Source organism: Felis catus, chromosome A2 (assembly GCF_018350175.1).
Source record: "Felis catus isolate Fca126 chromosome A2, F.catus_Fca126_mat1.0, whole genome shotgun sequence".
NCBI classification, from domain to species: Eukaryota; Metazoa; Chordata; class Mammalia; order Carnivora; family Felidae; genus Felis; species Felis catus.
This window is the reverse complement of record NC_058369.1, coordinates 7,607,857-7,631,097: the sequence shown is the minus strand read 5'-3', so window position 1 is coordinate 7,631,097 and position 23,241 is coordinate 7,607,857. Positions and strand designations below refer to the sequence as shown.

The window sequence follows — 23,241 nt, the reverse complement described above, 5'->3', positions numbered from 1 at the left end:
GCGTGGGAGACAAATGGGAACATGTACACTGTGGTGGGCAAGTGGGCAGGGACCAGGGTTTCACTGTCTACCTGGTTAGCGCCTCTGTGCTTGCCAGTGTGAGACCCCACTCTGCCCACAGGGTATTTTCCTTTAAGTCGTGGTGTGTGTGTGTGTGTGTGTGTGTGTGTGTGTGTGTCGCTGCCAGAATCTGTGCTATGTTTCCAGCCGTGTCTTCATATGTGCCTGTGCCGGGCAAATCCGCAGACACACACACAGATTCCATGTCTACCTACCTTTGTGGCTCCGTGCAGTGGTTTGTCTCACTGGGGACCCGTGTGTCTTGATTTCTGCCCTGTTGTGGGCACACGGTGTGTGGCAGGGTCAGGGTATATGTGTGTGAGTGCGGGAGCCAAGTTACCTGGGCTGAGTTCCACCGTTCTCCAGCTGTGTGGCTGTGGGCAAACCACTCACCCTCCCTCAGGCTCGGTTTTCCCTCTTGTAAAACGAGGCTTCGTGGGAACAAAGGTTGTGAAGGCAAAGGCTAAATGAGATAGAAGGTGTGGATTTTAGAGGCACGCCTGGCGGCAGCAGGTGCCAACGTTTCCTGTTGTCTTTCTCTGCGGTGTGTCTGTGTCCTCCCCCTGTCCTCCCCCCCCCCCCCCCCCGGCCTCACGGGGCCTGCAGCCTCCCACGCTCTGTGCTCTGCTGTGGGGGGAACATCCGGAGCACTGACCTGTGTTATCAGGCCCTGGTGGCCTGGGCAAGGGGGTCTGGCCATTCTGCCTCGGTTCTCATGCAAGAAATGATAAATATTTACAGTTGGAGCTCCTGGTCTCGGCACCACGGCTCTGCTTCCAAGCTCTGGAGGACAGGGGTGGTTACCAAGCCTCCTCCCTCCTGCTCTCCCACCAGCCTCTCCCCTTCCTCACTCAGAGGCTCCTCCTGGACCCTCAGCTCCTCCTGGGACTTCTCGTCTGCTGCAAGCCTTGCTGGACTCAGGGTCTTGGTCCCGAGAGGTGAGCGGTGAGAGGGAAGGAGGGCATGAGGACAGGGGGAGGCCGATTTTACCCGTTTGGCGACCCGGGCTTCTCCAGGCCTCCTTCGCACCCCAGGTTGAGCTCCTGGAAGGTGGTGGATGTTACACATGTAGTCTGGCTCCAAGGGGTGTGGTCCATCCCTGTCGTGGGGGGCCTGGTGTCGTCGAGGAGGGGGCAGGGAGAGCTCCGGCTTGGTGTGCATATATGATAGCAAATATGCCTTTCTCCAGCTCAGAACCTTCTGGAGCTCACACCTCACTCAGAGTGAAAGCCCAAGTCCTTCTGGGGCCCACGAGACCCTGCACGCTTGGCCCCATCCCCTCCCTGTTCTCATTCCTCCTGCTCTCCCCCTTGCTCGCTCTGTTCCAGTCTTACGGGCCTCCCTGCTATTCCTTGGGCACCTCAAAGGCTCTAGCTCAGGGCTTGCTTCTCCTGTGCCTGGAATGCTCTTACCCTTGTCTCTTCCTTCAGGTCTTGGCTCAAGTGTCCTCTTCTTAGTAAGTTCTGACCCCTCTGTTTCAGACGGCCCCCGTGGGCACCTGGGTGGCTCAGTCAGTTGAACATCCTCGCCTTGATTTCAGCTCAGGTCACCATCTCACAGTTCATGGGACCGAGCCCCTCATCGGGCTGTGCACCGACAGCACAGGGCCAGCTTGGGATCCTGTCTCTCCCTCTGTCCCTCTCTCTCTGCACCTCCCCTGCTCGCGTGCCTGCGGTCTCAAAATTAAAAAAATCTTAAAAAAAAAAAAGGCCTCTCATCCCAGAACCCCCAGCCGCATCCCCACTTAAGTGTTCTCACAACTTACCACCCTCTGACCTACCCACCATCCGTCTTCCCATCCAGGACGTCAGCTGCCTGGGGGCAGGGATTTTGTCTGTGTTGGTCCTGGGCGGGTCCGCTGCCTGGACCAGCTCTTGGCACACAATAGGCACGAAAGGAGCGTCTGCCGAATGTGTGAACAAGGTGATGTGTGTGACCTCGAAGACCTCAGAGGCACCTGCCCGTGCGTGTGGCCACCCGGACATGTGGGTTTGGACACAGTGGAACTTGGGGCAGACCGGGGTGACGTGTGGACGTGGGAGACGTGTTCTGAGTACTGGCAAGTGCGTGTGAGAGGCCTGCGTGTCCTCATCTGAGAGGCTGCAAGTGGCTGAACCCCAAGAGAGAAGACAAGGGGAGCCAGGGAGGTGGCCACAGTACACGCATAGGAGCTCACCTGTGTGAGCGGGGCAACACTTGGGAGGGTACGACAGAGCTGGGGCATGTGAGTGTTGAGGGGCGTGCACTGAACAAAACCCAGGCTCAGCCTCTGCGAGTGGATATTTTGGTGGAGGAACTCAGATAATAAACACCGGCAAACAAACGGGGCAATTCCAGAGGGAGACAAATGCTAAAATGACAAAGCGGGACTGTGATAGAGAGTGCCCAGGAGGAGCAATGCTAAATGGGGGTGGTCAGGGAGGGCTTCTGAGGAGGGGACATCTGAGCTAAGACCTGAGTAAGGAGAGAGAGGAGGCCATGTTAAAATTCCGGGAAGAAGGTTCCAGACCGAGGAAAGGGCAAGTGCAAAGGCCCTGAGGCAGGACTGTGCCTGGTGTGTTTGAGGAGCAACAAGGCCAGTGTGCCTCGAACACGGTGAGTGAGGGGTGAGTGGGAGAGGAGGGCAGGGAGGGGACAGGAAGAGGGTGCAGGGCCTTGTGGGGGCACGGGAAGACTTGGACTTTTGCTCTGAGTGAGCTGGGAGCCACAAAGGTTCTCTAGGAAAAGGAGAGACATGACCTGATTCTTTGGCAGCTGCGGGAGAAACAGACCAGAGGCCGATGGCAGACAACTGGAGGCCTGGGGGGCAGCTGATGTAAAGAAATCCAGATGGTGTCTTGAGCTGGGATCATGGTGGGGGGTGAGCATGGGGGAATGTGGAGGAATTCAGGGTCCAAACAGAAGAGCTGACAGGCCTGGCTGATAGGTTGGATCTGTTGTGAAAAAAAGAGGAGACAGGAATGACTCTGGGATTTGGGGAGATGGGGCCTCTGCTACTAGACTGAGTTAGTGAGACTTTATCTCTCACCCCACCTCACCCCTCTCACCCGTTCTCCTGCTCCTGCCTCCCCTTAAGTTCCTTTAATACATCAGGCACGGTCTAGCCTCAGGGCTTTTGCATGTGCTGTTCCCCCTGCCAGGGATGGTTCTTCCCCAGATATCCTCATTACTTCCTCCCTTACCTCCCCCAGGTCTTCCCTCCTTTCAAATTGCCAGGGCCCAGATCTCCACATCTGTTTTCCTGTTATCTTAACACCGGCAAATACACTCTATTAATCCCTATAGCTTATTAATTTTGTTTCTTGCCCATCAGGGCAGGAAGTTTTGTGTTTTGTTCCATACTGTAGTCCCTAGAACCGTGGCTGGCACACAGCAAGCACTCAATGAATGAATGCATGACATGCTGTCCCGCAGGGCTCCGGGAACCAAGTGGAAAGGCCAGGGTGGGATCCCTGGGGCATCTCAGCCTGGGGGCGGGGACCTGGAGCAACGCGGGTTTGGCGCAACCCGAGAGTTGGGGGCCCGGCTAGGCTCCCGGGACTCCCCTCCTTCCTGTTCGTCCTCTGCCTTCAGGTCTGCCATGTCGGCGCCTCAGCTGCGCACGTTGCAGCTGCTGCTCCTGCTGGGCGCGACGTGGGCGCGGGCGGGCGCCCCGCGCTGCACCTACACCTTCGTGCTGCCGCAGCAGAAGTTCACGGGCGCCGTGTGCTGGAGCGGGCCGTCCGCCGCGCGCCCGGCCGCGGAGGCCGTGAACGCCAGCGAGGTGGCAGCGCTGCGCATGCGCGTGGGCCGCCACGAGGAGCTGCTGCGCGAACTTCAGCGGCTGGCGGCGGCGGATGGCGCCGTGGCCGGCGAGGTGCGCGCGCTGCGCAAAGAGAGCCGCGGCCTGAGCGCGCGCCTGGGCCAGCTGCGCGCGCAGCTGCAGCACGAGGCGGGGCCGGGGGCGGGTCCAGGACCGGGGGCGGAGCCCGCTGCTCTGCTGGCGCTGCTTGGGGAGCGCGTGCTCAACGTGTCAGCCGAGGCGCAGCGCGCCGCCGCCCGCTTCCACCAGCTGGATGTCAAGTTCCGGGAGCTGGCGCAGCTGGTCACCCAGCAGAGTGGCCTCATCGCCCGCCTGGAGCGCCTGTGCCCGGGGGGCACGGGTGGGCAGCAGCAGGTAACCTTAAAGCTGGCCAGGAATCGTAGCCACTTCCTGTTTGCATCATTTGTAAGATGGGGCTCTTGCAACCCCACGCACGATCTCTGAAACGCAGTTTTGAAATCCGAAAAGCTCCAAATACCAGATTCCTACTTCTCCTTCCACAGCTCATTTGGATCAGAACGCGACTGGCGACTACCTAAAGTCTTTACTTATCCACTTAATATAAATATTCATAGTGCCTGTAATCAAGCATATTATTACGTAAAGACCAAGGATCCATGTTAGGGAGGTGTTATGTGATATAAATATAGACCCTGTGCTACTGTTCTAACTTCTGTTATATTATTTTTAATTCTGGAACATGGCTGGCCCTAATTTTGAATAAGATTGTTGCTCCGTGACAACCCATACCTCACAAGGCTGTTGGGAGCATTCAGTAAGCTAATACTCATTGTTGGAGGTACTCTTACCATCAATACTTTACAGAAAAGGAGAGTCAGAGTCAGATAAGTTAAGCTGTGAACACCAGAGCAGGAATTTAAGCTCCGCGCTGCTCTTGACAGCTAGAGTTAGGCTTTGGGAAGTATCCATTCTAGGGCTGGGACGTGCCCCTGCCTGATCCACCCATCTGGGTGTTGGGAGATTTAGGGGCCCAGTGTCTTTTCAACTGAAGGCTAGTGCAATCACATCTGAGTCTCTTGGTCACCCCAGGTCCTGCCACCGCCCCTGGTGCCTGTGGTTCCTGTCAGTCTGGTGGGTGGCATTAATGATACCAGCAGGAGGCTAGACCCGGCTCCAGAGCCCCTGAGAGACCAGACCCTGAGACAGCAGGGGCCCTTGGCTTCTCCTGTGCCTGCAGGGCACCCTGCTGTCCCCACCAAACCGACAGGTAAGATGAGGGCAGGAATGTTGGGGATGTGAGAAGCTAGGGAGTTCCCAGTGCATTGTGAGGAGATGGAAACAGGAGCCAGGATTTTAATGGCAGATTTCTCTCATGGTAAGAGGACTGGAAGAAAGGATGCTTTTATTCTGGTGATCGAACAAGGAGCCATGGCTCTCATCCTGATAAAGACCAAGATCCTTACTGTGGTATGAAAATAGGAAAGGAAAGGCTTTTCTTTTGGTGAGGGGACAGGGAATTTAGGACTGCTTATTGGTAAGAATTTAAGCGAGCTCAGAGGGTCATGTTCAGGATTTCTACTCTGGTGAGGCTTTAGAACCAGGATTTAAGTACCCCAGGCTCCACATTTGCTGTAGCGAGAAAAGAATGACCCAGAGTATTAACTCAGGTAAGGACATGGGTACTGGGGCTCTTATTTTGGCCAGGGAATGGGAGAGGCAGGACTGCTGTTCTGGTGAGGGGATGAGAGAAGAATGCAGAGCTATATACCAACAAGGGGTTGGTTGGTCCAGGCTGTGCCTTCCCCTTATCTCTGTACCCACAGGCCCATGGCAGGATTGTGCAGAGGCCCACCGGTCAGGCCACAGGCAGAGTGGTGTGTATGAACTGCGACTGGGTCGGCACGTGGGGTCGGCGTGGTGTGAGCAGCAGCTGGAGGGTGGAGGCTGGACTGTGATCCAAAGGCGGCAAGATGGCTCTGTCAACTTCTTCACCACCTGGCAGCACTACAAGGTGGGCGTGGGCGGGCAGGGGCAGGGCTGTGTCGGGGAGGGGACCTGCTTCTGACCTGCTGACTTTCCTGTCCTGCCAGGTGGGCTTCGGGCAGCCTGATGGAGAATACTGGCTGGGTCTGGAACCTGTGCATCAGCTGACCAGCCGTGGGGACCATGAGTTATTGGTGCTCCTGGAGGATTGGGGAGGGCGTAGTGCACGTGCCCACTATGATGGTTTCTCCCTGGAGCCTGAGAGTGACCACTATCGCCTACGGCTTGGCCAGTACCATGGAGATGCTGGAGACTCTCTTTCCTGGCACAATGACAAGCCTTTCAGCACCGTGGATAGGGATCGAGACTCCTATTCTGGTAAGCAGAGCTCTTATTCTGGTGGGGAGTGGGGACAGGGGAGGAGGGACTCCTAGGGAGGGAATGCAAAGAATGAAAAGAGTGGAGTGACACTTCCCTCTGGTAAGGATCAGGGTAAGCAAGAGAACAGAGGGGAGGACTTTTATTCTGGTGAGGGGACGGAGAGCCTCGATTCCTTCTTTCATGAGGCAGTTGCTTCCCCCTGTTCTGGTGAAAGGCAAGGAAAGCTAGCAGTCTTATTCCAGAAAGGAAGTAGGGAAGATTTTTCCCTTGATAAAGGTAGAGCTTCTAGTTTTCAGAAAGAGTGGAAAAGGTATAACGTGTACTTTGGTAGGGGGATAGGGAAGGAATTAAAGTTATTACTCTAAAAAAGAAAGGGGCCAGGGCTCTTAATCTGGTGAGGAGAGAGGATCAGGGTCGCGTTCACTAAGAGTGGGAAGGGCCAGGGGATGCGTGGCAAAAGCCTCGCGCTGAGATGCTCGTAGAGGTTTTTATTCTGGTAAGAGGACATGGGTTTTCTCTCTCCTCAGGTAACTGTGCCTTGTACCAGCGGGGAGGCTGGTGGTACCATGCCTGTGCCCACTCCAACCTCAATGGCGTGTGGCACCGTGGTGGCCATTACCGCAGCCGCTACCAAGATGGAGTCTACTGGGCTGAGTTTCGTGGCGGGGCTTACTCTCTCAAGAAGGCTGCCATGCTGATCCGGCCCCTGAGGCTGTGACCGTCTGTCCATCTGTCCCCCAGGTCCCAGAGGATGTTTGTCAGCAGGAGCCCAAGTCGTCCTGGCTACCCCTGCTTTGTGACTTAGCGTGGGCCCCGTCCCACACACTCTCCTGTTGTGAATCTGCTCCCCGGGGTCCTGAAAACGGGACCCAGGAATCCCCCTGCCAATGTCGCAGACCCAAATGGCTCCTCGAGGGCATTTAGATCTCAGTTTGAGCTCATATTTTATAACAACACAAAATATCCACAGACTGTGTCCGGTTTGCATCTGCACCTGTCCGGGGTCACTCCCCATGCCCACCCTCGCCCTCCTCCTCCTCTTCCTCCTCCTCCTCCACCTTCAGGTCCTCCAGGATGAGGTTGTCCAGGTCCTCCAGGAGGCCCCCCTGGCTCAGGCAGGTGGCCACAGTGGAGCCACTACTGATGTGGGGGTTGCTGGGGTGCAAGACTTTAGGCAGGTGGTTCTGCTTCCGGCTCTTGGGGTGAGCGCAGGATGTCCCAGGCACGTGGGGCTCTGGGGAGGAAGAGGTTCTAAGGTCATGGAGCTTGAGGCCCACGTAAGACTCTGGGGGCAAAGGGGTTGCAGCCATGGGGACTCGGGAGGGGAGGGGCGGAGGCTACAGGCCGTAGGGCCAGACCTACAGGAAATTCAGAGATGAAAGTCGCAGGTGTTGAAGCCACTAGAGACCCAGGGACATGGGCATCACCTGAGACTACAGAAGACAAAACAGGAACCAAGGACAGAGACCGTGGCAGAGGTCACGAGGACACAGGGGGAACCACTCAGTCTCAGGGGCAAGAGCACGGAATGTGGCTGACGCCATGGGAGATGGGTATTAGAAGGGGGAGGGTCTGGTGTTGGAGCCTGGAGATCGATGGGGGGCCGGTGCGTGGAAGATGTGAAAGGAGAGGCCGATGTCACGGGATGAGCTACGTAGCTTTGGGGACTGAGGCCTTAGGAGGCACATGGAAGAAGCAGGCAGAGACCTTGGTACTTAAGGCCCGGGAGGCGGATGTCCCAGGAGTCAAGGTCACACAGACCGCCCAGAGCGAGGGAGGTCACGGGGACGTGGCAGGCCCTCACCTCGCCGGTTGTAGCAGTCGGCGGCCGAGCAGGAGTGGGTATGGGTGCTGCGGCGGTCCGTGTCCCGGTCCCAGCGTGGAGGGAGGATCCGTGTTGGATACACGGGGAAGCCGCACCCGTAGCAGGGGGACGAGGACCCCATCTGTGCCCAGCCCCTGGGGGCGGGCAGGGCCGTGAGGGTCCAAAGGTGAGGCCCGGGACAGGGTGGGACCAGGGAAGGGAAGGGCAGGGCTGGGGGTGGGGGGGAGGGGGCGAGGAGGGTGGGGTGGGGGTCAGCACCCTCACCGGAAGTTGTGCCGACACTTCGGGCAGTGGAACTCAGCCACGCCCCACATCTTGTCACAAGGCACCGGCTCATAGCGCTTTCGGCATTTTCTGCACCGGGACACCTGGGTGTGCAGAGTGGGGGGCAGGCTTGCGGTCAGAGGTGAGCCCCGGTAGCTTGACCCTGGCCACAGTGCACACCACTGATCAGGGGGGGTTCAGAAGCCCGACTTGGGGTTGTGGTTTCGAGGTCAGGTTTGATTTCTGTGGTAGATGTCGAACTGTGGAGTCAGAGGACAGGCTCTGGGGTCAGGGAGGAGCTCAGAAGTCCAACTCAGGGTTGGGGGGCGGGGTCTGAGATGGAGGTTGAGCTCTGAGACTGCGGGTCAAGGGTCAAGGGTCGATATTCTTAGGTCAGAAGTTCAGATACTGAGGATGGGGATCAGGTTATCACCTCCTTCCGCTGGGGTACGCGCCGCCACCAGACATGGTCACAGGAAGAGCAGGCAAACTGCCGATCCACGGCCGGAATGAGGTCTTCCTGCGCACGCTGGAACATGCGGAGGTTGGCTTCTGTTAGTGGCAGCAGGGAGGTCGCCACGGCCTGCAGGATGGGGGCAAGAGGATGGTCACGCCTGTTCCACGAACATAAACACGTCAGCCCTCTTTCCTCTACAGATATGTCGCCTCTCCCGCCCCTGTAACATCTCTCCCTCTTGTCCGTGGACATCCCCCACCATCCCCTGGGAATGTCCTCCTCACTCTGCCTCCCCCATCCCATACCCTGGACCCACCTGGATGTCCTGGTCCTGCTTCATATCCTCTGGTGGGTCCTGGGTGGAGACATCAGGGGCAGAAACTGGGGATGCAGCTCAGACCTCTTTTTTACCAATGTGTCTTGGGGGCGGGGCTCCTGCGTGGGGAGGCAGGGTCCTGGCCCCATGTGATTAGGGTGTCCTTAGCTCAGGAGGTGCTGACTGACCAGTGTCCACTTTTAGAGGGCCAGGCGCATGACCTCAGTTATCCTTAGAGTAGCCTTGAGAGCAGGGGGAGGGGAGGGGACACACCTATTATCCCCACTGCTCAGAGGAGGAAACCGAGGCTCTGAGCTGGGAGAGGGGTTGCCCGAGATCACCCTGAGGGAGCGCGGCAGAACGAGCCGCATCCCTGATGAGGGGCATCTCAGAGCCCAGCTCTGATCCTAGGTGGCCAAGGTTTAAATCCCAGCTGCTGCCTGCTTGCTCTGTCACCTGGCAAGTGACTTAGTCACTCTCTCAGTTTCCTCATCTGTAAAATGGACGTGGTAAATAATAGGACTTGTCTCAATGGATCAATAGGGTGATGAAATTCAAAACAACATGTGGAAGTCCCACTGCAGCGCTCTCTCCTAGTATTGTTTTCATTTTTTAAATTTTTAAGAAGGCTCCAGACGCAACGTGGGCCTTAAATCCATGACCCTGAGATCAAGAGTCACATGCTCCAGTGACTGAACCAGCCACACCCCCCCAGAGGCCCCTCCTATTATTTTTAACATACCCTTTACATGTGTAACTGTAAAGAATATAGTGTACTTTGTTAACACTCTTTAGCAACTCTAAGAGGTGGAATCCACACTGCACTAGCCACCAAAGTCATTTAAGGGGTCAAGTGACCGTGTTGCACCTGTGCCTCAAAGCCTTTCATCCATCCATCCATCCATCTGTTACATGGGGTTCCCAGCCCCTCTCTCCTTCCCATCTCCTGTTTATCCCAGCCTGAATGTGTGTCCTTTGCTTACTCTATTCCCTCTTGCAGGAAGCCTTTCCTGACCTCCAGGGGTCCTCTACAATGACATTAATCCTGATTCATTTCACTGCCTAGTTTCATGTCTCTCTCCCCTACTTAACGTCATCAACATGTAATGAGTGCTTACAGCTTGAGTCTCCCTGGTCTAACACATTACTGAAAGGTGAATAAGTCAATGTGGATCGTGAGTTGGGGACTGGTGGTGCACAGAAGGGGCTCATCATGGATAGGCCAGGTCCCTTCTGTTCCCCCTCCCCAGTCACCCCATCCTTTGAAGGGAGGGGGGCAGTTTACCTGGGCATCCAGATCATTACTCAGTTCCTGTCCATCTCTCTGCTTTACCCCTGGTGGGGAGAGTAAGTGTAAGTAAAAGGTCCTTGAAGGATCTTGTGGGAGTTTCAGGGTCCCCAGAGTCCCAGTATAGACCCTCCCCAGGAGATGATCTCAGCGCCTCTTCCTACCCTTAACACAGACCACACCTCTCCTGCGTGCTCCCCACGCCCAACCCCTACCAGGACCGGGACCCCAGCCTGCTCACCGTACACGATGGATCGCCCCACGCCGGTGTGGTCGCTGCCAAATTTCCTCATCAGAGTCCCCGCCTTCTTGGAGGATACCTTCCCATGAAACTTCTCCTGGAGGCGCCGGACGCTTTTCTCCAGCTGGGGTGGGCACAGGGGGGTTCCGATCGGGTAAGGAGAGGAGCAATCGCCCCTCCCCCATCTCTAGGCATCCTTCTCCCAGCCCGAACTTGACCCTCGGTTTTGGCCTCTCCCCCCCGCCCCCCCCCCCCGCCCCAATCCCTCCCCCTCCCCCCCGCCATCCCTCTACGGCATTTCCTGGAAAAAGCCAAAGTCCCCACAGGGCATTGGGGGAGGGAGCGGACTGGGGCGAGCGTCCCAGACTAAGGGAGGAGGCCAGCCAGGTAACCTCTGGCTCCTGACCCTTGACCCTGCAGCCCCCGCTTTTCCTCGAGGAGGCCGCATTTCACTCTGGGGGATGTGGCGGTCATTCTCCTTTCTGAGGGGAGCCAATGCCAGCCAGGGTGAAGGTCTAGGCTTCGGATGGAGTCTCCAGAAATTGCGAAGCCCCCTCCGCGCCCCCGGCCCCTCCCCAGAGTCTCCTGAGAGACCCCGGCCCAGCCGTAGCCATCTCCTACCTCCACACCTTCTTGAGACATGGTGGCGGCGGCGCAGGTTCCCGCGAGGGTCCGCACTGCGCGCTCAGAGCCCCCCTACCCGGGCGCGCCCGTCGGTCCAGCAGCCGCGCAGGGCAGGGGGCGGGGCCTCCGGGCGGCCCCGCCCTTCCTTCCCGGCCCCCTCTTTCGCTTTCGATTGCGGGGGGGGGGGGGTGGACGGGGCGCTCTGGCTCCGCCCTGGCTCCGCCTCTGCTCCTGCGCCCCAGACCCAGGCGGGAGCCAGGGGTCTGCACCCTGCGGCGGAGCGCGCGCACCTCGGGCGGTGGAGGCGGCGCGGCCTCTGCAGTCGGTCACATGTCCCCACGCTGCGCGGGGTCCGCGTCTTCACGTCCCTCGTGGGGGCGGGGCCGCATCGGAACGCCGCCTTGGATCTCCGTGTCCCCCTCAGTTCGCGCTCCCCCACTTGATAACCCTCTCCTCTCCTCCCGCAGGAACCAGGCGCTAATTAGGACCTGGGCCCCCTACCAGCTCTGAGTCTCTTAACGGGGCTACATCCCCTTTCTGAACCTCAGTTTACTCCTCTGTAAAATGGGTTGATACAGTGGCTACATCCTGAGTATGTGTGTTTGCCAGGCTTGGAGACCCCGGGTAGGACGCTTAGTAGCACCTGGCGTGGGGTAGGCAAACTAGTCACTGGGCCACCTACTATGTGCCTCTGCCAAAGGAGCAGGTAGTTGGACAAAGGGGAAGATGCTTGTTAAAAATACAGGTTGCTGGTCCCTAGGAGTGCGGCAGCAGTCGACTGTTTAGGGGTTCCCAGGAATCTGCATTGTAAATCGGAAGGTTGAGAATGCTCTTGGCCAGAACTTTTTTCTTTTCTTTTCTTTTCTTTTTTTTTTTTTTTTTTAAGTAGGCTTCACGCCCAAGGTGGGGCTTGAACTCTCGACCCTGAGATCAAGAGTCGCATGCTCCAGCAACGGAGCCAGCCAGGGGCCCCTATTATATAAAGATATTGTTTAACAAACAAGCAAAAATGGAGATTAAAAAGTATAGGTGTTCTAATGTCTTCTACTTGAACTCCGAAGCTTTGTTTGTGGGTCTGTGCACCCCACCTGGAAACTATTAGTGAATATAAACAGTTCATGGTTCTTTGCGACTGGATGTGGAATTTCAGGCAGGGGGCGGGGCCTGTAGTCTGCATAGAGGACCTGGGATTTTATCCTGAGGGAAGTGGGGAGGCATGGAGGGGCTCTCTTGTTATACATATACACAGTATATACATATTATGTACAGTATATTATTACTACTTACCCACTGGAGAGAGGGGTCACAGCCAGGGTGGGTGACAAGCAGACAGGAAACAGGTAGGAGGCTGATCCAGATCCAACATGAATCGGATCTGTTAGATTCTCCTAATGGCCAGTGCTCTTACTCTACACCAGGCGCTGTTCCAGGCACTGAGCATCGAACAAAAGAGATCCCTTTTCTCTTAGAGCTGACATTCTAGCGGAGGAGACAGACAAGAAAGATATATGTAATAGGACAGAAGACAGTAGGTGCTACAATGAAAAATGAACTGGGGTAAGAGTATGGGTAAAGGGGGAGGGGGGGATCAGGGAAGGTGGTAGCAAGTAACCTCTGAGGGGAGACCTAAAAGGAGGTGGGTGAAGAGAGTTGTAGGCAGAATAAGCAGCAAGTGCAAAGGTCCTGAGGTAGGAGCGTGGGACTGTTGTGACCAGTTGTAGTTGTTCTCTATTTGCTGCATAACAAATTATCCCCAGAATCAGTGACTTAAAACAATAAACTTACTGTCTCATATAGTTTTTTGTGGATCAGAGAATCTAGGAGTGGCTTTGTTGTGCTTTCTAGCTCCGGGTCTCTCATAAATATCATAGTCAAGATTTTGGTCTGGCGCTGCAGTCACCTGAATGTTTGACTGGGGCTGGAGGGTCTCCTTCCAAGATGGCTCATTCAACATGGCTGGCTGGTGGGTGCTTGTTGGCCTGATGCCTCAATTCCTCCCTATGTGGGTCGCTTGAGTATGCCCCCAACTTGGCTGCTGGCCTCCCCAGGGCAAGTGACCCAACAAGAGAAGAAAAGCCAGGTGTATCTTTTATGACCTAGTGTTGGAAGTCACACAGCATCCCTTCCACTGCTACCCTCTGTGTGTTAAAATCAAGTCACTAGATCCAGTTTATATTCAGGGCGAGGGAATCAAGACCCCACCTTCTGCCCATTCCCATCCTCCCATCTCCTGCTGGAGCGTCTCTGGCTGCACCGGAAGGCAAGGAGAACAGGGAGCCAGTCACTCTGCCAGTCTCTCAGGATGCAGAGTATTAGACAGTTGATCTGGAAGGACAAACAGCCGATACAACCGGAGCATTTGTAGAATTGGGGCATTTGTAGATGGACAGAAAAACAAACATTTCCAGCGATCACATGGGGGCGCTGTCTACCCACCAACAGTTCACTGAGCTTTGTGACCATCTTGGCCCGGCTGACAGTGTGGCTTGTTTGTACAGTGTGGTATGAGCATTACTGCCTTTCATCCTTTGTCTTCGTAAAAAGGTGTGGAAAGGGAGAAGATACATGCGCTGATAACACTGATAAGAAGTGCAGCCTCTGACACGTTGGTATAATTGAGTCAAAGACTGAGCCATTAACTGGGGCACCTGCGTGGCTCAGCTGGTTAAGTGTCCGACTTTGGCTCGGGTCATGATCTCACAGTTTGTGGGTTCGAGCCCCACGTCTGGCTCTGCGCTTTGGATCCTCAGTCTCCCTCTCTCTCTGCCCCTCCTTTCTGTCAAAAAGAAATAAACATTAAAAAAAAAAAAAAAAAGACCGAGTCCTTACTGTTCAATACAGTCATTAATTTGACAGAAAGTGCTGGGCACCATTTCTGCCCTTCCAGAACTCATGGTCTTAATGATAAAGAGAAACATGAAGCAGATAATATCACAAGTAATTATTATATTTATGATCTATACCAAAAAAAAAAAAAAGAGTAGTAACTGAAGGGTCCATGAGAAAGGGGGACAACATGGGAACCTGACCTGGGGCAGGGTGTTCAGGGAGGGCTTCCTGGAGGAGGTACCTCTTGAGCTGAAGTCCTAACACTTTGAAACACTGTGAGAAGTGTTTGAAACTATGTATTTCATATGATCCTCGCGGTAACCTGGTGAGGGGGGGGTTGCGGGGGGTGGGGTGGGGTGCGGGGGTGGGTGATATTACCAATGGGAAAACAGGTTCAGGAACTTACTTGAGGCTCTCTGAAGGGTGAAGAAGTTTCCTACTTGAAGAGATGGAACCCGTGCGCATGAGGTGGGAAGGGGTTTGTCCATTACAGGAAGCTAAAGGCCACTATGGCCAAGGGTTTAGTGAGCGGCGGGCGGGGGGGAAGTGGAGGGAAGGGAAGCTCTTGACTTTCAGCCGGACCCTTTGAGGCGTAAGCCTTTGAGCATAAGCTGGGTGACCAATTTAATTGTGGAGAAAACGGACACAATTGGAGCATGGCTGTGTTTTTCTTATTTTCCCTCCCTTCCCCTATGTTCATCTGTTGCGTTTCTTAAATTCCACATACGAGTAAGATCATAGGTGTCCGTCTTTCTCGGGCTGACTTATTTCGCTTAGCATAATACCCTCCAGTTCCATCCTCCTTATTGGGAGAATGTGTGTGCTTTTCATAATCTAGTCAATTTCCCCCCAGTTTTACCAAATGAAGAAATTTAGCAGTGCCCAGAGGTGGGGGGGGGGGGGGGAAGGAACTCTCCAAACTGTTAGTAAGGGCATCTGTTGGTAAAACCTTTGGGGAGGGCGCTTTGGCAAAACATACTAAAGCATTATGCATGTTTTTTTTTTTTTTTTTTACAGTTTATTTGAGAGAGAGAGAGCCTGAGTGGGGGAGGGACAGAGAGAGAGAGAAGAGAGAGAGAGAACCCCAAGCAGGCTCCACACTGACAGTGCAGAACTCATGTGGGGCTCGAACTCATGAACCCATGAGATCATGACCTCAGCCAAAATCAAGGGTTGGATGCTTAACTAACTGAGCCACCCAGGCACCCCAATTATTATGCATGCTGTTTTTTAAATTATTATTTTATTATTTTTAATGTTTATTTACTTTGGAGAGAGAGACAGAGAGACAGAGTGCAAGCAGGGGAGGGGCAGAGAGAGAGGGAGACACAGGATCCGAAGCAGCCTCCAGGCTCTGAGCTGTGAGCACAGAGTCCAATGCAGGGCTTGAACCCACAAACCTTGAGATTGTGACCTGAGCTGAAGTCAGACGCTCAACTGACTGAGCCACCCAAGCGCCTCTCCACATTGGATATTTCTGTAACAATTGCATTTTTTTTTTTTTTTGCAATAAGCACTCATCACTTATGTAAGCAGAACCAAAAAATTCACAATAAGATAAATCCAATTACTTTAAAAATTACATGTAAGTCCATCTTTGACAATGACACCTAAGAGATGCAAAGTAGCTTGAGATTTCATAATTTGCGGACTCCTTAGTAAATGTGATGTCCTTTACAGCACAGAAATCTATTGTTTGAGTTTTGCGAAATCAGCTTTAAACACATTTCCAAGAATGCTTTATGTGTGAAGGTTGGGCAACTTGCTTGGGGCTCTGCTCAAATGACTTCAGGAAGTGGAAAAACTGCAGTGGCTAAGGTTCCCTGGATGTACCCACGGTGCACTGGGTGCCAGGGTCTCGGGGGGGGGGGTGGTATCTTCAGGGCTTTCAGCCACTCAATCTTCCCTCCACCTTCTGGCTTCAGCATCACTGTCCCTTTTTCAGATGAAGGATCTGAGTTTCAGAGTGGCTAAGCAGAATATGCAGGACACCCAGCTAGTAGGCGACATTGCCAGGACTTGAGTGCAGGCTTGCTGACCACAACACTCCTTCAAGCTGGGATTGAGGCCGGAGAGTAGAAAGGGCAAGGGGGGCACGCTTTGGAACCAGTCTGGGTTTGAGCCAATGGCTAGCTCTTCCTTAGGCTTTCTGGGACTCTGTTTCCCCATCTCTGAAAGGGGAATAGAGTTGTACAGTTTTCACGAGTTAGTTTAATTTTTTTTTCAACGTTTATTTATTTTTGGGACAGAGAGAGACAGAGCACGAACGGGGGAGGGGCAGAGAGAGAGGGAGACACAGAATCGGAAACAGGCTCCAGGCTCCGAGCCATCAGCCCAGAGCCTGACGCGGGGCTCGAACTCACAGACCGCGAGATCGTGACCTGGCTGAAGTCAGACGCTTAACCGACTGTGCCACCCAGGCTCCCCTTCACGAGTTAGTTTAGATAAGCCATGTAGACCTTTGCCATGGGCCACATGTGGCATCTGAGCTCTTGATATGTGGCAGATCCTAATCCAGATGTGCTATCAATGGTGAACGCACACTGATTTTGAAGACTTAGGTAAAACAACACATCACTGGGTTTTGTTTTTTTTTTTTAAATCCAAGTTAGACGCAGTGTACTCTTGGCTTCACGAGTAGAAGCCGGTGATTCATCGCTTACATATGACACCCAGTGCTCATCCCAAAAAGCGCCCTCCTTAATGCCCATCACCCATCCAACCCATCCCCCCACCCACCTCCCTCCGGCAACCCTCAGTTTGTTCTCTGTATTTAAAGAGTCTCTTATGGTTTGCCTCCTTCTCTGTGTTTATCTTCCTTTTCCTTCCCTTCTCCTATGTTCATCTGTTGAGTTTCTCCAATTCCACATATGAGTGAAATCATATGATATCTGTCTCTCTCTGACTTATTTCACTTAGTATAATACCCTCTATTCCATCCACGTTGTTCCTGGCTTTTTTTTTTTTTTTTTACCTTGTTACATGTTAAAGTGATAATGTGTTGGATATACTGGGCTACATACACTTATCATAATTAATTTCCCTGGTTCCTTTTTACCTTGTTAATGGGACAGCTAGAAAATGTAAATGCAACTTGCTTTATAATGCCATGGGATTGTGCTTAGAGGATACAAAGCAAATTGTAACATTCCAAGGGGCATGTAGCTATTTTTATTTCCATATCACCTTGGTTTATGTTGTTCTTCCTGAGGTGTGGGCTGTGGGAAGACAGTCCTCTGCCTGGTGGCCCTGTCTCTGTTCCTGGCAGCAGAAACACGCAAGGGTTAATCATTGACCCCATGTTCCAGAAACTGACAGCGAAAGTATTGGGAAAGTGTGTGAAGTACCCGCACCAGACCCTGAGCTCTGGGCCATCCCAGATGACTTCATCTCGTCAGAGTTGCCATTTTGAAATTTCAGAAACTGTGGCTAGCTCTCTGCACCAAAACAGGACACTTTGCCCTTTCTTTTCCTGATTACAAAAGTATAGTGTGCTTGTTCTAAAAAAAAAAAAAAAAAAAAGTTAAGCATTAAGAAATGTTTGATTTGGAAAGAGGAAATCTGTCTACACAGAAAAATAAAACCTTAAGTTATAATTTTGTCTGTGACCATTGGGGTATCCATAAGCATGGAGGAAAGGAGCCATCAGGACATTTAAGCAAACTGGATAGTTCTGGTTCCTGGGGAGGAGAAAAGGGTGGGGGCTTCCCGAGGGGGGCCCCTACGTTTTCTTTTCTTTTTTTTCTTTTTTATTTAAAAAAATTTTTTTTTCAACGTTTTTTATTTATTTTTGGGACAGAGAGAGACAGAGCATGAACGGGGGAGGGGCAGAGAGAGAGGGAGACACAGAATCGGAAACAGGCTCCAGGCTCTGAGCCATCAGCCCAGAGCCTGACGCGGGGCTCGAACTCACGGACCGCGAGATCGTGACCTGGCTGAAGTCGGACGCTTAACCGACTGCGCCACCCAGGCGCCCCCTACGTTTTCTTTTCTATATGTCTGCTTTTTGGGGAATCTTTTTGCTAGGGTGTCCTCAAGTGTCATTCAAAATAATAACAATAATACAAGAAGGGGCAGTAATTCATTGCCCTTGCCCCGGGATAACTCCCATTAAATCTGATGTGTATTTTCCCCAGATCTTTGTCCTTTGAACTACCTCTTTTTCTTTTTCTTTTTTTTTTTAAGTTTTCAAATGTAAAGTCCAGTTAGCTAACATACAGTGTCATATTAGCTTCAGGTGTACAATATAGTGATTGAACACCTCTATACAGCACTCGGTGCTCATCACAACAATGAACTACTTATGTTTCTATCTGACTTCATCGTGGTGATATTCAAAGAAAAACAGGAACTTAAACAGACATGTCTGGATATCTGAACAAACAGCGTTGGGGATTGAAAGAGGAACTTTGTTACCAGGAACTCCAGGAAGATACCAACCTTTCAGTGCCTCTGTCTTCTCACTCACAAAACAGGAAGAAGACTATCCCCATCTCAGAGAGTCGCAAGGAGAAGAAAACGTGTTAATGTGCGTGCTAACGTGCATGTGCAGTGCTTAGAACAGAGCCTGCACGTAACAGGTGCTCAGTAAGTGTATGTTTTGACTCGTTACAAGATGCAGTCTCAGACCAGAGCCCAAGACCTCTCGCTCTCTGCCACTTACTCACGGGAGACCTCGAGCCCATGGCTGAACCTCCTGAAGCCCTTTGTTTGCTCATCCATAAAATGGGAACATGGCACTCGTGCCTATTGTAGGGTTAAATGAGAGAATGAGCCACACTGGAGATACCCACTCTGCCTTCAAGGGGTCCCTAGGGGCCTCAAGAAAACTACCATAATGCTCCATATGTACGTCCAGGCTGGCGGAGGAGGGAGCATCTGGCCAATGTTCCAGAAGGAGGTGTTATGTGGGGTGCAAGAAGCTTTAGCATGGAGTTGGGTGAGAGAAGGAGGAAGAGCTGAGCTACGAGTTCTCAAACTTCCTGGAGCATCAGAAGCTCACTGGCAGCTTATTCCAAGGCAATTTCCCAAATGCCCACCCTGGGTCTATTGGAGATGCTCCCGCACATCACGGGGGTCTTGTCCATTCACTAAATGCCGAATGCCAGGCGTTGCTCTGGGAGTGAGGAACATAGACAAACATCTCTGCCCTCCAGGAGCTGTAGGCTTGTATCTTTCACCCCTCCGGGGAGTTTTCAGCCGTTACTTCTTCAAACATTTTTTTCTGCGCCGCAATTCTTTCCCCTCTTTTTCTGGAACTCTGATGACAGGAGTCTTGGACCTTTTAACATTATCCCACAGCTCTGTTGTTGAGATTGGCTACTCTCTAGTGCCCTACCCTCAGTTCATTGCCTCTTTCCTTTTCGATCTCCATCCTGCTCCTTAGCCCATCCAGTGAATTATTGATTTTGGTTATTGTTGGTTTCAAGATTTCCATGTGGTTCTTTTTCTTTTCCTTTATGTGGTTCGTTTTCTAAACAACTATTTCTCTATTGAGGCTTTAGTCTGTTTCTGTTAGTTCAAGAGTGTTTGCCCTTACTTCTCAGGTATAGTTATAACAACTGCTTTAAAGTATTTGATAATTCTAGGGGCGCCTGGGTGTTGCAGTCGGTTAAGTGTCTGACTCTTGATCTCGGCTCAGGTTGTGATCTCACGGTTCATGAGTTTGAGCCCCACATCGGGCTCTGTGCTGATGATGCAGAACCTTCTTGGGATTCTGTCTCTCCTTCTCTCTGCCCTTCCTCCGCTTGTACTCTCTCTCTCTCTCTCTCTCAAGTAAATAAACTTAAAAAAATTAAAAAATAAAGTATTTGATAATTCTAACATCTGCATCATTTTAGGGTTGCCATATGATTTTCTTTTCCTTTGTGCGTGGTTAGGGATGTCGCACGTGCTCATATGTTGAGTAATTTTGGATTGAATTCTGGAAATTTTGGATATTATATATAACACAATGTTAAATTGTGATATGCTGGATCTTGTTTAAATCCTATGGAGAATGTTGATATTTTGTTTGGGCAGGCAGGCAAGCAATTCAGGTTCAGGTTGCAAGTTTCAACCCACTTTCTCCAAGATGTGGTTCTAATATCAGTCTGGTTTTCAAAGCCATTGCAGTGCTGTTTGGATCTATCCTGTGTGTGCAGCACCCATTCTGTATGACCTATAGGTCTTCCTTGCCTGCTCATCAGACCAGGATTTTTTTTTTTTTTGCATTTGTGTGTGTGTGTGTGTGTGTGTGTGTGTGTGTAAAGAATTCTTTTTGTCTTCTCCTAGTGAGTAGTTCTGAGTTTTGGGCTGCCTTTAAGTCTAGGCTGGGAAATACCAGAGGAAAATAATGACAAAATCATTGCTGGTTTAGTGGCAATTTGAGTTTTGAGTTGTGGTTTCCTTCCTCATCCAGACTGCTACCATTTCCTTAAAAAAAAAAAAAAAAAAAAAAAAAAAAAGACTTGGGCACCTGGGTGGCTCAGTTGTGATTGACTTCCGCTCGGGTCATGATTTCACAGTTCATGAGTTCTAGTCCCATAACGGGTGAGCTCGAGCCCCACTTTGGGTGAATACGTGCCCCACTTTGGGTTAAAAAAAAACAACACGAGCCCTGGGTAAGCCCCTCTTCTCTCTCTCAAAAAAATAGACTTAATTTTTTTAGAGCATTTATAGTTTACAGAAAAATTGGGCAGAGAATACAGAGGCTTCCCATGTACCCTTCCCCTACCCCAGTTTCTCCTATTATTAACATCTTGCATTTTTATGGTATACTTGTTATAATAGATGAACCAAAACAAATGCATTATTATTAAGTAAAGTCCATGATTTACATTAGGCTTCACTATTCGTGTTGTATAGTTCTGTGGGTTTGGCCAAATGCATAATGTCATGTATCCACCCCTACAGGATCATGCAGAATAGTTTCATTGTCCTAAAAAAACCCTGTGCTCCACCTAGGCATCCCTTTCCATCTACCCTCACCAACCCCTGGCAGCCAATGATCTTTCCACTGTCTCTATAGTTTCGTCTTTTCCAGGAAGTCACCTCGTTGGAATCATACGGTGCATAACCTTTTCGTATGGTTTCTTCCACTTGTTTCCTCCACGTCTTTTTAAATTTTATATTATTTTTAATTTTTTCAAATGTTTATTTGTCTTTGAAAGAGAGAGAGAGAGAGACAGAGTGTGAGCAGGAGAGGGGCAGAGAGAGAGGAAGATACAGAATCTGAAGCAGGCTCCAGGCTCCGAGCTGTCAGCACAGAGCCCGACGCGGGGCTCGAACTCACGGGCCGCGAGATCATGACCTGAGCCGAAGTCAGACGCTCAACCGACTGAGCCACCCAGGCACCCCGCTATTGTCAGTGGTTTGGATTTTACCCATTCTTTGTTGTTTGTTTGTTTTAAGTTTATTTACTTATTTCTTTTGAGAGAGAGAGAGAGAGAGGGAGAGTCCGTGCTGCCAGCGTGGACCCTGCCTCCAGGCTTCATCTTACCAACCGTGACCTCGTGACCTGAGCCGAAATCAAGAGTCAGAAGCTTAATGGACTGAGCCACTCAGGCACCCCTCTTATCATTGAATCTTAAGAATTCTTTGATCCTCTGTATATTTCGGATACAAGTCCTTTACTGGAGTTGCGTTTTGCAAATATTTTCTCCCATTTGTGGCTTGTCCTTACATTCTCTTAATCCATCTTTTCTTCAGAGTCCTCAGATAGCTGTTCTGTACATTCATGGGTGAGACGGGGTAGACTGCTCCTTCCATCCTGATGAGAGCCAGAACCCCTGGGCTGGAGTATTAGAAAATTTTTTTTAATGTTTATTTTTGAGAGAGAGAGAGAGAGAGAGAGAGAGAGCAAGAAAGGGAGGGGCAGAGAAAGAGGGAGACAGAATCCAAAGCAGGCTCCAGGCTCTGAGCTGTCAGCACAGAGCCCTACGCGGGGCTTGAACTCATGAACTTTGAGGTCGTGACCTGAGCCAAAGTCGGACACTTAACCCACTGAGCCACCCAGGTGCCCCATGGGCTGGAGTATTTTAAAGAAATCCTAAGTCATCCTATGATTTCATCTATCAATATTTCATATGTTTCTCTACTGAGGGGGGTAGAGCTCAGGGGTAGAGTATTTGACTGCATATGTCTCTGTAACATATAGGGACTTGTTATTTATTTATTTTTATTTTTAAGTAATCTCCACACCCAATGTATGACTTGACCTCATAACCCTGAGATCAAGAGTCGCATGTACCACCAACTGAGCCAGCCAGGTGCCCCCACAGATAAGCACTTTTCATTTATTTATTTATTTATTTATTTTGATTTTTAAAAATGTTTATTTATTTTTGAGAGAGACGGAGAGACAGAGCGTGAGCGGGGGAGGGGCAGAGAGAGACACACACCCAGAATCCGAAGCAGGCTCCAGGCTTTGAGTTATCAGCACAGAGCCTGATGTGGGGCTTGAACTCACGAACCACGGGATCACGACCTGAGCTGAAGTCTGGAGCTTAATGGACTGAATCACCCAGGTGCCCCTCACTCAGAACATTTTCGAGGTTCATCTATGTAGCGTATCAGTACTGCAGGGTTTTTTTTTTCCTTTTCCTTTTCTTTTCTTTTTAACCGCCGAATAGTATTCGTTGTGTGGGTATTTTGTCTATTTCTCCCGCGTTGTTATTTTTTCTTCAGGTTTTATTACTTTTTATTTCAGTAATGGTAGTAGTCATTTGAGGGCACTGGAGGAGCTGCCTTCGGCAGCGGCCTTATTAGCTGCTTTCCCCTTTGCCAGCATGCCCTGCTTCTGCTTTGCCAGGCGCTTCCTGGCAGAATAATGGGTCCCAAGGTAGCCCTGGAGCCCTGGGAGGCCTTGGGCCACCCGGATGCACTGCTTCAGCTGCTTGGACAATTCTGCCTGTAGCTCTCGCCTTCCCTCTGGGGACAGGCTGTCAGCCTTTCGTGGGTGATGTTGTCAAGTTCACGATTGACTTGGTAGTTTCTTGTCCGTTACATCTCTGCTTCAAACGCGCACCAGACTTCCTTTTGCTGGTAACTCAGCCCCGCCCCGCCCCCCGCAGAATTCCCCGTGCAAGCGGTAATACCTGTACTTTGCATGCTGCGGCTCTCAGACTCACGAGGGTCACGGTTCAGTGCACGAGGAAGTCGAAGGCCTTCGTCACGTAGGTGATGGGTTGGGCAGCGAGGTCTGCAGCGAGAGGGTTCTGGATACACATC

General features: G+C 51.7%; 2 protein-coding genes across 2 annotated transcripts; one reads left to right on the top strand and one right to left on the bottom strand.

Annotated features, from left to right (window-relative positions):
* Window positions 1-775: 775 nt before the first annotated feature.
* ANGPTL6 (angiopoietin like 6) lies at window positions 776-7,156 on the top strand. The gene is made up of 6 exons (XM_019817244.3): window positions 776-1,005; window positions 3,634-4,216; window positions 4,913-5,090; window positions 5,647-5,834; window positions 5,914-6,184; window positions 6,715-7,156. Exons 1-6 carry the CDS (start codon window positions 776-778, stop codon window positions 6,903-6,905), a joined length of 1,641 nt encoding a protein of 546 aa, XP_019672803.3. The 3' UTR covers window positions 6,906-7,156.
* Window positions 7,115-11,508, bottom strand: SHFL (shiftless antiviral inhibitor of ribosomal frameshifting). Its single transcript, XM_045045347.1, has 8 exons — window positions 11,200-11,508; window positions 10,579-10,702; window positions 10,335-10,384; window positions 9,050-9,088; window positions 8,710-8,859; window positions 8,277-8,380; window positions 7,992-8,146; window positions 7,115-7,421 (listed from the first exon to the last, which is right to left on the bottom strand). The coding sequence occupies exons 1-8, from the start codon at window positions 11,218-11,220 to the stop codon at window positions 7,192-7,194; spliced, it is 873 nt and encodes a 290-aa protein (XP_044901282.1). The 5' UTR covers window positions 11,221-11,508; the 3' UTR covers window positions 7,115-7,191.
* Window positions 11,509-23,241: the final 11,733 nt, after the last annotated feature.